Genomic DNA, 12,252 nt, shown 5'->3' on the forward strand with positions numbered 1-12,252 from the left:
GGGGGTGACAGCCAGGACCTCTACCGAGATCACACGGGTCCTCTGCTGGAGTGGCTGGCCGCGTCCCAGCACGACTGGACTGTCCACTCTGCAGAACTCCAGCAATTTAACGTGCTGGTCACCCACGCAGGTGAGCCCCCCGAAACGCGCCCCCGGCCGGGTTTGGGCCACCCTGCCCCCCAGGTGTTCAGAGGTTTCGGCGTGAACCAGGGGGCCACAGACTGAGCTACAATGAACCAAGGTTCTTTTTTCAAAGCAACTCGCAGTCACTCACCTGTGGAGAACGAGCATCTTAAGGAGCAGTCCTGCTTTTTGGGGTGCAGGGGGCTGTGCTGGAGCTTCAGCTGCACGTCCTCAGGGCGCGTGTGAAGACGTGGTCCCTCACGGCCGCGGGAGCACTTCGCCCTCCTCCCGAGACCAGCTTGGCTCCTGGTCTGCGTCCTAAGTCAGCCGTTCCCCGAGGCAGATGGTGTTGTGTAATGGGGTGCAGACTTGGGCACTTTAACTGTCTTCGTCGGGGAAACCACGGCAACCCCGCGCGTGCCCCGTGCTTCCGGGGCGGGGCGCTCATCCCCTCACTGACAGCTGACGACAGTTCCGCGTCCTGTGGGCTGCGGACCGGCACACACTGTCTCCTGGTGCCCCGCCCCTCGTCTCCGCGGGCCAGGAGGCGCTGTGACTGTGCCCTGGATCCGCAGGGTCCCTGCTGTGCCTGACTGTGTCACCGTGACCCGTCATTGTGCCCGGAGAGTTTCCACCACCTAAGCTGGCCCCTCTTAGGACCCCGGTACCATGAGACCTGGAAAGCTCAAAATGGTTTGCAAAGCCATGTTTTCACACCTGAGAAGAAAACTCAGCTGTTTGCCAGCAGACGCTGTGTGACTGCTTCACGACCTCGGCCTTCATGTCCTTACCAGCACCCTGTCGGAGGAAGTGTCACCCCCGTTTCACAGAAGAGGAAGCTGAAGGCACAGAGAGCGTCAGTGGCTGGCCCGGGGCCACACAGCTGGTGAGCTGAAGCCGCAGTGCAAGGCAGCGTGGGGAGCAGCCTGAGTTTGTGCCGCTGGAGCCGTCACTGTGCTCAGACCCTTTACCCGGCAGGCACACCGATGGGACTTGTCCTGAGGAAATGGCGCTAGTCGCAGAGAGCCAGGTGCCCCATTCAGCGGGTAGAACTTAGTAGCAGAAATTGGAAGTGGCCTGGTTACTTATAGGAAGTCGCTGCGTGATCGTCTTCAGAAGGGCCCGGGCAGCCACCTCCACACCATCAGCCTTTGGAGCAGCGTGGGACACGCGTGTGTGCCATGTGGCACCTGTGCACACGCGTGGCACGTGGGCGGTTAGCGCTGGGAAGGACCGTACCATCAAGTGTCAGTGTGCGGTGTTGGTGTTTTTAGCTTTCGGAATACCCAGTGGCCCACTTCAGGAGCCCCGCGAGGGCCATCCGTGGGAGGGCAGCAGCAGGCGGAGCCTTTTCTTGACGTGCCCGTCACACGCACCGCGGGCCTTCGGTCTCCTGCCGGGTGTTATTTCCAGGGGCCCACGCGGCCATCGGACCCACTGCGCTCAGCACGTGCTCGGCTCGCACCGGGGACTGGAACCTTTGCCTGGCGCTTGGTGTCGTGTGCACACACTGGACACTTGATGTCCCTCACTGTACCTCAGGCATTGACAAACGCCCCACCGCCGTGAGGAGGCTTCTTACGGCTCCTGGGAACATCTGACGCAGACACGGGTGTTGGATGGTGTGCTCAGCGCTGGTCTGTAGAGGGCTAGCAGCCTGCAGAAGTCAGCCCAGCACGAGAGGGGACCAGGTGCTCACTGAACCGGGGTCTCGTCCCCAGTGCGACGGGGAAGAAAAGCCACAAGGTCTGAGTGCACACAGGCACAGTCTCATGCTCACCCTGCCATCCCGGACAGTTCCCATGACCTAAATGGGGCAGTGTCTGCTTTCTCCGCAGGTCCCCAGGAGCTCCAGGTAGACGAGCTGGCTCCCTCCAGCCGCGCTCCCTCTGGCCCGGCCTGCGGCCAGGGGTCCAGGTGGAGGCCGGTCTGCCTGCTCCGAGCTCTTACAGAACCAGTGGCTGTGCTGTGCACTGGGTGGGCTCAGAGTGACCGGCTTAGTCTAGAGCGCAGCCCCATCTGTGGGCACGGCCCAGCGGGGCGACCCCAGCCCCGATGCGGCGAGTCTCCAGGCCGAGCACCACTGGCCAAGTCCAAAACCTCCGTGGCGGGGAGAACCACATCCGTCCCTCCTTCGAGCACCCAGTCTGGAAACGGGGCTCTGCCGCCCGGTTCAGGGGCGAATAGTAAACAACTCAGCTGTTCTGAGTAGCTGGTTTTACTCTATCTTTCGTTGCTAGACTAATTTTTTTTAAGAATTTGGAAAAGCAAGACAATAGAAAGTTCACATATTGAACAATTGGAGTGATGCGAGGATTGAGTTGATGAGCACGTCCGGGAGCCCGGAGGGGGGGCCGTGGAGAAGGAATGAACTATTGATATTGATCTAAGAACAACTTGGGTGGATCTCAAGGGTATTATGCTGAGTGAAAAATGCCAATCTCCAAAGGTTATGTACTTTATGATTCCATAAGGCATTCTTGATGTGACAGAATTATAGTGATAGAGAACAGATTAGTGATTGCCAGATATTTAGGGTTCAGGGGATGCCTGTGCTGCGGGCCCAGCCCCACCGGCTCTGTGTTGCAGGCCCGGCCCTCGGGGAGGCGCTGCCGCACCTCGTCCCCCTGCTCAGGAGCTGCCTCCAGCCGGCCAGAGACCCACAGATGCGCCTCAAGCTGCTCTCCGCCCTGTCCCGGGTGCTGCTGGACGCGAGGGAGACCGTGGACTCACGAGGGTAGGTGCTCCGCCCACGCTGCCCGCACCCCACCCCGCTCTGCGCCGGGCCCCCCCACGGCCCCCCAGCAGAGCTCTCAGGTGGGAAGTGGAGTGGTCCCCGCTGCCTGCAGCTCATGTTCCCCCGGATGCACAACGAGGTCTCGTCAGTGAGCGCACCAGAGACACCGAATCGAAGTCGCTGTGGTGCGGCCGCTAAAATTCCATCGAACGAAAAGTTCTAGAGCACGTTAACTATTAATGGCTCGTACGTTAGTTTTAAAAGGCTCTGGTGCCTTCCCAACCCGAGAGAATTGATCGAATCGCTGCCGATGGTTAAAGCGTGAAGGGAGGGGCTTTTAGGCTGCGTTCCAACTGTGGCTTCGAAGTAAAGGACAAGGAGCAAGCGGCCAGAGGTAGAACCGATGGGTCCAGGCAGCCTGGGGCAGCGCCCCCCGAATCCCCAGGACACCCAGACAGGACACAGGCCTCGCCATGGGGCAGAGACACCCCGGGCCCTGCAGGTCCCCTTTGTTAAGTCGGCAGGGCTGGGTGGGTTGGGGCGTGCGGGCTCACGGGCCTAGTCGCTGGGTGAGCCGTGAGCTGTCTGGGGGTGGCCGTCCCTGAGAGGGAACAGATCAACCAGAGGCCTGCTTTGTCGTTGACGCGCAGCGACCGTCCCCCACGGAAATGGCCGGGCCGGTGAGACGTCTCCGAGTGCCACTCTGGTCTCTCTGTCGGGCCCCCAGCCAGACACCTTACTGCAAGAAATTTGACTTCCTGCTTGTCTGCAAAGGTGTCCAGGCTTGGGAGGGACCATAGGAGCTGTCGAGCGCGGCGCTGGCAGCTGCCCCGTCAGTAGGCACGGGTGACCTGCGAGGCCCTGTGCACGCCGTCCAGGCCCCGTCCCCTCGGAAGCTGCACTCGGCCATGGCCCTGAGGGCACTTAACCCGCGGAGTCCCACCTCCAAGTTTGGACCAGCTCCTGAAAGAAACTGCGTGAAGACCTCACGGAAGAAAACCGGGGCTGAGAGAAGAAAGGTGCTCGATCCGCAGTGACTTAGGTGAAGGGTCAGCAGCTCTACAGACGGGAAGGCTGACGGTAAGAGCGTCCGCTTGGTTTCGATCTTTAGGGTTGTGGGATGGTAGGGGATAAACTACGTCACTGACTCTGCTGAAACAGACAGACCGTCATCCGTCAGAGCATCCGCTCATCGGGTCAGCGTTTTCGGGCACCTGTGTGGCTTGTGGGTCCTGCTCTGAGTGTGGACAGAGGGCAGGTGCCTGGGGAGAGGCTGGCTTCTGGCCCCAGGAGGTTCTGCCTGGGACACGCCAGTCAAAAAGGCTTCCACGAGCCTCGTTAACGTGCCACAGAAGTCCTGAGGGAACAGCAGGGACACTGGGGTCCCAGTTTGAGGACAGCCCCTTCCGGAGAATCGCCTCCTAGGCTGGAGAGCAGTTCCCTTTATGAACAGGGGGTGCTCCTTCCGCAGAGCGCCCCAGAAAGAGGCGGTGTCCCCTCGGGCTCCTGTCCTGCTGTGGGGACCCCCTGGAGGCCACCTGGCCCATTTTCTGCAGTTGCTTCGTGCAGGGACGCTTGTCCAGCTCCCGCCCGCGGGCTCAGTCCCACGGGGGAGCGGGCCCGGCAGCCATGTGTGCACAGGCTCCCCGCCTCCGGGGGCCTCACCCGCACAGGGCGCGTCTCCCTGTGTACGTTCGAGTCTAGCGCTCTTACTGCCTGGCGTGCTGACACCTCAGAGGGCGGTCCAGACTGCAGCCGGACAGCGCGCATGGCCGCTGCCCATCTCCCAGGGCCAGCGCGTGGCCCTCAGGCTCTCCCAGCCACCTCGAAGGACAGCAGGCAGGGCAAAGTCCTTCCAGAGGGTCCTCTTGTAAGTCACTCTGCAGGAAACAGCTCTTTGCTTAAGAATTAAAGCACGTTGAAAACCTGATTGAACTGACTGAGCCACAGGAGCCCTGTGCACTGGCGCACCTGCTCCCTTACCTTCCTGGCAGGCTCTGGAGCGCCCCCTGCTGGAAGCAGCGGAGAACGCCGGCGCCCTCGCCCTCTGCACCGGCGGCCTCTGAAGCAGCTGAGTTTGCCACGCGGAACGTGCCTCTGGAACATACTTTGCAATTACGCTGGGAAATAAACTAATGAATTACTCATTCAACCGCATACACGTCGATCTGAGGGCAGAGGCCTGTGGGTGCAGTAGGACCTGGCAGCAGCCCTGGCGCTTGTCTCCGGGCGGTGAGGTGCCCACCACAGGGCCCTGCAGTACTGAGCCACCAGCCACGTGCAGACTTGGCGGGCCGGGGCTCTGCTGGCCTGGTCGATGCTCCTGGAGACGTGTGCTCGGGTGTAGCCTTGCCTCCTCCTCAGAGCTGGAGGACAGGTGAGCCCCTCCACAGCAAGGCGGGACGGAGGCTGGAAATATACCCGGGGTTCTCTGGAGTTCGAGACCCGTGGCTGGTCCCAGGAGAGGCCCACAGGATCTCCGGGGACTGCAGCCTGGCCCTGACGGCCACCTGCTGTGGGAAGCAGAGGGCTCTTGCTGGGGGTCCACTTCCCCTTTCACTGCTGCCCTCTGTTTGGCCTTTTCCTCTCTGCCAGGTCCCTTCCCAAACCCAAACGCTTCCTCACGGAGAGTCTGCCCTTCCTCACCAGCCTTCTCGTGTCTCCCTGCAGGCAGTTTCACAGCTACCTGGACACCGTGATAAAGGACATCTTGGTCCCCAATCTGCAGTGGCACGCAGGGAGAACGGCCGCGGCCATCCGCACGGCGGCTGTGTCCTGCCTCTGGGCGCTGGTCAGCTGCGAGGCGCTGTCTGCCACACAGGTGAGGCTCAGGCGTCCTGGGCCGCTGCAGGCGGGCACGGCTGCCTGCGGCTCCCTGGCCTCGCCGGGAAGCGTTTTGTTTCCTTCGGCCATCTTGCAGGTTTTCTTAGGTTTGCATATCAAACGTTACTCTTAAGACAAAGAGTTTAATCGCAGGCATATGTGTTTTTGCTGCGTTCATGCCTTCACGTGAAACGCCTCGCCAGGTGCTCACCTGTGTGAGCGCCCCTCCCGCTGGGCAGACCAGTGGTCACCTGTGTGAGCGCCCCTCCTGCTAGGCAGACCGGTGGTCACCTGTGTGAGCGCCCCTCCTGCTGGGCAGACCGCTGGTCGAAGGAAAAATGCCCTTTGTACTTTCTTGGACACAGTACACAGTCACACGAGTAAGTGGCAGGCTGCGTAGGGTTTGTGCCACAGCAAGACTTTGTGAATAATGGACTTTTAAAAGTCAAGTGACCACGTTAAAAACTGTTCAAATTGTCTAGATTTTAAAATCGAGCTTCAAGTCCACTTCTTGTGCAGGAATTCCAGAACTGCATCCCCGACGCCGTTATGTTTGCGTCGGAACCAGGTCCGTGGTACTGCGCAGGCGCCGTCAGCATGTCCCGTCTCCTGTTTGTCCTGTCGCAGATACTGGACGTGCAGGAGACACTGATGCCCCAAGTTCTGAGCACCCTGGAAGAAGATTCTCAGATGACTCGACTAACTTCCTGCCGAATCATTAACGTATTTTTGAAAACCTCTGGTGGTGCGATTGATCCAGATAAATTCATCAAGATTTATCCTGGTAGGACATTTTCCTTTTCCAAAGCACATGTATGTATTTGTTTGACAGCTGTTTCTTTGATAGGAAAAATAGAAAATGCTGCTTTGACTTCTAGTAACGTCAATGCCATGACAGATAAAACATCACTGAACAGCTAACAACGCAAGGGACAAGACAGATCTGTAGACCAGAAGTGGGGTGCAGGGGACCCAGCAGAAGCAGGGCAGGAACTTGGGTTCCTGCAGCAGCTAGGGGTGCAGGCCCCACCTAGGGGCCCCCTCGGAGCAGGAGCTGGAGCCAGCCTCCGTGTGTGGCTTGCCCACCGCCCTTGAAACCCCCGTGTCACTGCCTCTGGACCCCGAGCCCCAGACAAATCCCAGACCAAAGCAGCCGCGGGCGAGTGGTAAGCGCAAGTGGCCTGCAAACAGGCTCCTGAGGCCTGGCAGCACCGGCCTGAGAGGGACAGCAGATGTCCCCAGCCCTAGACCGGGCTGTGACTTACAGTGCCACCTCAGTTACTTTTCTAGAATGTGTTTGACGTCCTCAAAAAGCTAAAGGTAACGTCCATTGAAAAACAAATTGGAAATCAAAAAGGTAGGAATTCAGAGCAGGTCACGTGACAAAGAGTGCCCAGGAATCCGAAGCACCACCCCAGGAGCCGTCCCGAGGGGCCGAGGTCAGAGGTCAGAGGTCGAGTCGGAGCGCGGGGCTGCGGTTTCCCATTTTTAAACCAGTTTTCATCGTCTGTGCTGTTTGCCACGGACGTTTAGTAATTTTTAAAAGATAGTTTTAAGAATTCCTGGAAATGAACAGTTGCACTGGGCGGACTGCACCGGGTGGGGCAGAGGCCGAGTTCTGAGCTGAAGGGCCGCGATTGGCCTTTGAGGGGGGGTGCCCCTGCCACCCGCTCACCCCCCCTCCACCCCCCACTCTCCTTCCAGAACTCCTGAAGCGCCTCGACGACATTTCCAACCAAGTGAGGCTTGCAGCCGCCTCCGCCTTGGCCACGTGGCTGGAGTGTGTCAGGAAGGACAAGAAGGCTCACTACCAGGGCGACATCCAGTTCCTGTACCGGGAGCTCCTGCTGCACCTGGATGACCCCGAGGGCGCCGTGCAGGACGCCATCCTGGGTAAGCGTGGCGGAGACCCGGCACTGAGTCTCTTCCCTGTGTCGAGGGCATTAGCACAGTCCTTCCAGCAGGGGGCGGTGGTCCCTTGAAGCACCCCAAAAGCCATGGTCTCCCTTGGTTATGGCCTGTGATGTTACCATAGTGGGAATTCAAGTGGAGCAGATTCTAAGACGTTTATCAATTTGTTTAAAATAACAGGCCCATTCCGTAGTAACATGAGTAAGATGTGTTTTTGAAAGATGTATTCTCCAAATCAAAGCAATGAGCAGGAAGGGTGTCACTGTTTTACATCTTTGCAAATCTCTTTAACGTCTAGCTTGGTAGAAGGCACCTAGATTTTGTCACCTACTTCTGCGCGGGGCGGTTGTCACACAGTGTTCTGGTCAAAACACAGGACGAAATCTCGCCTCAGACAGACGTGTAGGTGGGAGAGGGCACTTTACAGCCGTCCGGGTGAGCGTGGCCTCGCTGACCCCACGCCTGAACCGGCCGCGTGGTCGTCGTCTGAGCGTTGCGGGGAGGTAGGCCCACGCCACTGTGCCACCTCGCTGGGGATGCTCGGGCCCGTGGGCCCGTCCTGCACCTCAGCTGCGTGCGTCGGTAACGCTGCGGTCTGGCCGCTTGGAAAGGGACACCGTTGAATCGTGCGTCTTCTGCGTCACGTTTGTTAGCATCAAGCTCAGAAGAGTCTTGGGAAGAAAAGCTTCTGGAACATGTCATGCCCGTGGTGGCAGAAACAAGATTTCTGGAACTGTAATTTCTGCTCGAAAGCTTAAATTCTATCAGTGGCCACAAATACGGTCACTTCACTCATTATCAAGAAAATGTCCTGCCTGGTTCCCAAGTCTCAATACCCGAGTCTGTCAGTCGTTTGTCCGTGGTCGTCCCGTCCAGTAAACGTGGCGTTCCCGGAAAGCTGCTGGCTCTGCCGCCACCCGAGGCCACACGTCCCGTCCGCACACAGCGTCAGGTCGTTCAGGAGACGCTGAAAGGCCCAGGGTGTCCACCGATCCCTGCAGCAGCCCCCGAACGCGTGAAGCGAGGAGCTGCGACAAACGGCCAATAAGTAGATTGGATTGGCGTGGGGTTTGGAACCTGCTCACACGACCCGGAAGAAAGGCGGGCGGGAGGGAGCGTAGGGACGGGAGCGAAAGGAAACAGGCCGCCGGCCGAGTCCGGCGTGGCAGCAGCCCAGCGAGGGGTGGTTTCTATTTTTCAGTTACAGTGACATTCGGTATTATTGATATTGGTTTCAGGTGCACAGCAGAGTGGTTAGATGTCTGCGTGACTTAGAAAGTGATCCCCCAGTCAGCCTAGTATCCAGCTGGCACCGTGACTGGTTATTACAGTATCATCGACTATATTCCCCATGCTGCAGTTCACACCCCGTGACTGTGCCGTGTCTGCCCGTCTGCACTTGATCCCGTCGCCGTTTTCACCCAGCCCCCGGCCCCTCCCGCTGGCAGTCGCCAGTCCATTCTCTTTATGAATCTGTTCTCATCTCATTTGTTTATTTTGTTCTTCAGACTCCACACATACGTGAGATCGTGAGGTCACATGGTGTTTGTCTTTCTCCGCCTGACTTACCTCATTTAGCCTAATACCCTCTGGGTCCATCTCTGTCGTTGCAGTTGTAAAATGTCATTTGTTTTGTGGCTGAGGAATATCCCGGTGTATGTGTGTATCACAGCTTTTAGATCCAGTCGTCTGTCGATGAGCACTTAGGATGCTTCTGTATCTCGGCTATTGTGACTGCGCTGCCATGAACATGGGGTGAACGTATCTTTTTGAATGAGTGTTTTGGATTTCTTTGGATAAATACTCAGAAGCGGAATGAATCTGCTGAGGACCGTCCACGCTGTTTTGCGTAGTGGCCGCGCTAACTCGCATTCCCAGCAGCAGTGCACGAGGTCCCTTTTCCCCGTGTCCTCGCCAACACTGGTTTTATGATTTATCGATGACGGCCATTCCGACAGGTGTGAGGCGATATCCTTGTGGTTTGAATGTGCGTTTCTCTGACGATTAGTGACCTCGAGCATCTTTGCATATATCCTTTGGCCATCTTTATGTCCTCTTTGGAGAAATACCTATTCAAGTCCTTCGCCCATTTTTTAATCGGATCGTTTGGTTTTTTTGGTGCTGGGTCATAGGAGTCCCTTGTATGTTTTGGATATTAACCCCATAGTGGATGTATCGTTGGTGAAGATCTTCTGCTCGGGGGCTTGTCTTCTCGTTTTGTTTCCCTCACTGTGTGGAGCTTTTTAGTTTGGGGTAGTCCCATTTGTTTATTTTTTTCTTTTGTTGCCTTTGCCCGAGGAGAGACATCCAAAAAGATGCTGCTGAGAACGACGTCAGGAGTTTACTGCCTTTGGTTTCTTCTAGGCGTTTTACGTTTCGGGTCTTACGTTTAAGTCTAATCCATTTGTAGTTTGTTCTTATGATGGAAGAAGGTGTCCAGTTTCGTTTTTTGCATGTATCTGTCCAGTTTTCCCAGCACAAGTTATCGACCAGGCTGTCCTTCCCGTTGCGTGTTCTCGCCTCCTTCGTCATAGATTAAACGACCATACAGGCGTGTGTTGATTTCTGGGCTCTCTGTTGTGTTCCATTGATCTGTGCGGCTGTTCTCAGGCCAGCACCGTGCTGTTGGATTTCTATAACCTTGTGTTGGTTGAATGTGCATTTCTGGCGTTTGCTGTTTTGCAGGGGTGCTCAAAGCAGGCAGCGTCCTGTTCCCTGACGCCCTGCTGAGGGAGACGGAGGCTGTCATCCACAAGCATCGCTCCCCCGCCTACTGTGAGCAGCTCCTGCAGCACGTGCGGGCCGGGCCGCCTGCTCAGTGACGGGCCGGGAGCAGAGCCGTCGGTGCTGCAGCTGGAGGGGGGAGCGGACCCCAGCGGGCGCCTCTGTGTCAGCAGCCGAGAGCACGCACAAGGGGACTGGCAGCGAGGAGGGTGTATTTCCCAGGAAAATGCCCCGTGTCCTCCTGGGGCGTGTTCCAGACCCAGCAGTTCCGGAAACAGCATTCGCTGAGTGGCTCTATGTGCTTATGTCCTTCTACGCGGTTCATCGAGAGGTCTGCCAAAAACCTGCAGCTACTTTAAAATAAAACTAAACGCCGCTACGCACACTGGCAGCCAGGCCAGCTCGCGCTCCGGGTTCCGGGGTCACTGGCTCCAGTGCCCACCAAGAATGTTCTCGACAGTTTTTCTAAAAAAGCCAAAGGGATTCGAAGGGAATTGCTTGCTTGCTTTAGATTCTGTCCACTGACGTTCAGCATCTCAGTGAACAGCCTAAGAAGAGTTCGAAATCCTAAGAACGATCATCAGTGAAATTTTTCCCATTTAAAACATACTGGAACTTAAAATGTTATACGGCTGTAGTCGGTCACAGTGTTTTTTCTTAGGTCGGTAATGCTAAGTGTTGAAAGTAGAATATTTAATCAGATATAATTTTGGTTGTTGTGTTACAAGTAGCAGTAAAATAAAATTTTATTTTATTCTCCAGAACTTTCTACACCCAAGTGCCTAAAAGGTTTCAATTGAAGTGGTTATCATTTCCATATGTTAACATAAAGGGAGATGCTGTATGAATTTTTCAACAATCAAATAGTAACATTTATGCTTTGCTATTTGAAATTTAATTAAAAATATTTATTATTATTATTTCACATGCTTGTCTTTGTGTGTTTTGATAACTGACACTTGTAGAAATCGCTCATCTTTTCCTTAGATTGAACCCCAGGGTGCACCCAGCCTCCCGCATGCCAGGCTCTGCAGTCTGCCTCAGCTCATTGCAGTGTCCTCTCTGGCCGCCAGGTGGCAGGAGCTCCGCACAGAGGGTCACCGGGGCGTGGGCCAGGCTGCCGTGGGCTGGGGCGGCTGGGCAGGGTGGCTCTGGCACTAGACAGTGGGGTCGCTGCTGCCCAGACCCCCGGGGCCACGTCCCCTGGCTGCACTGCCATCACCCTGAAGTCGGACTGCTGAGCCCTGAGTCTGATTGGTGGGCACAGGGATCTGGGAGGCCCTCAAGTGTGGTCTTGCTCACGCAATAGTTCCCGAACTGCCCTTTGCCCTCTGTCCCCTCTGCCTGTTCCCTCCTCAGCATCACCTGAAACCTGTTAAAACTGCCCACAACTGCCCACTGAGCCCTCCAGGGGACCGCCCCCCTGAGCACCGTGCATTTTCACGTCCCGCCAGGAACCCATCTCCCATGTTCGGTCAGCCCACAGGTGGCACAGGAACCGACAGTAACTGGCAGAGAGCTTGGCCAAGGGGACAACACTGTCCTCGACAAGCCAGCGTGGGTCGGGTGCCGGCACCCATGGGTGAAGCACTCATGCGTGTGTCACGTTCGTGTCAGGGCGACAGAGGCAGCGTCGCCGTGGCTCAGGTCCCCTGCAGTGTCAGCAGGTGTGTGTGTGCGGAGAAAGTGCTCTGACGGCAGAGGCTCAGTGACCTAAACACCCCAGCGCATCGCGTCCCTCCGCACTTAGTTCTCGGAAACTCGTAAGTTCCTCGATTCAACCAGCAAAGAATACGGCCCCAGCCTCCGGGTGACAGACAGGAGGCAGTCCTTGAGGTTGACAGCATTATCAAGGTAGCATTTACTCACCGTGACGCTCAGTCATGCTGAATGTGCAGTTGGATGAGTTTTAGCAGATTTACAGAGCTGTGCAC

The 12,252-nt window shown here is 56.9% G+C and overlaps 1 protein-coding gene across 1 annotated transcript in view; it reads left to right on the forward strand.

The window, feature by feature from the left end:
- Positions 1 to 11,243, forward strand: part of DNAAF5 (dynein axonemal assembly factor 5) — a gene marked incomplete at its 5' end in the record, with an annotated part of 22,606 nt that extends 11,363 nt beyond the window's left edge. Inside the window, 6 exons of the mRNA XM_015592473.1 lie at positions 5 to 130; positions 2,713 to 2,860; positions 5,531 to 5,681; positions 6,311 to 6,467; positions 7,388 to 7,576; positions 10,280 to 11,243. Coding sequence (XP_015447959.1) covers positions 5 to 130; positions 2,713 to 2,860; positions 5,531 to 5,681; positions 6,311 to 6,467; positions 7,388 to 7,576; positions 10,280 to 10,416 — 908 coding nt within the window. The remainder of the gene's footprint in view (positions 1 to 4; positions 131 to 2,712; positions 2,861 to 5,530; positions 5,682 to 6,310; positions 6,468 to 7,387; positions 7,577 to 10,279) is intronic.
- Between the last annotated feature and the right edge of the window lie 1,009 nt (positions 11,244 to 12,252).

The sequence above is a fragment of the Pteropus alecto genome, unplaced genomic scaffold (genome assembly GCF_000325575.1).
Source record: "Pteropus alecto unplaced genomic scaffold, ASM32557v1 scaffold56, whole genome shotgun sequence".
NCBI classification, from domain to species: domain Eukaryota; kingdom Metazoa; phylum Chordata; class Mammalia; order Chiroptera; family Pteropodidae; genus Pteropus; species Pteropus alecto.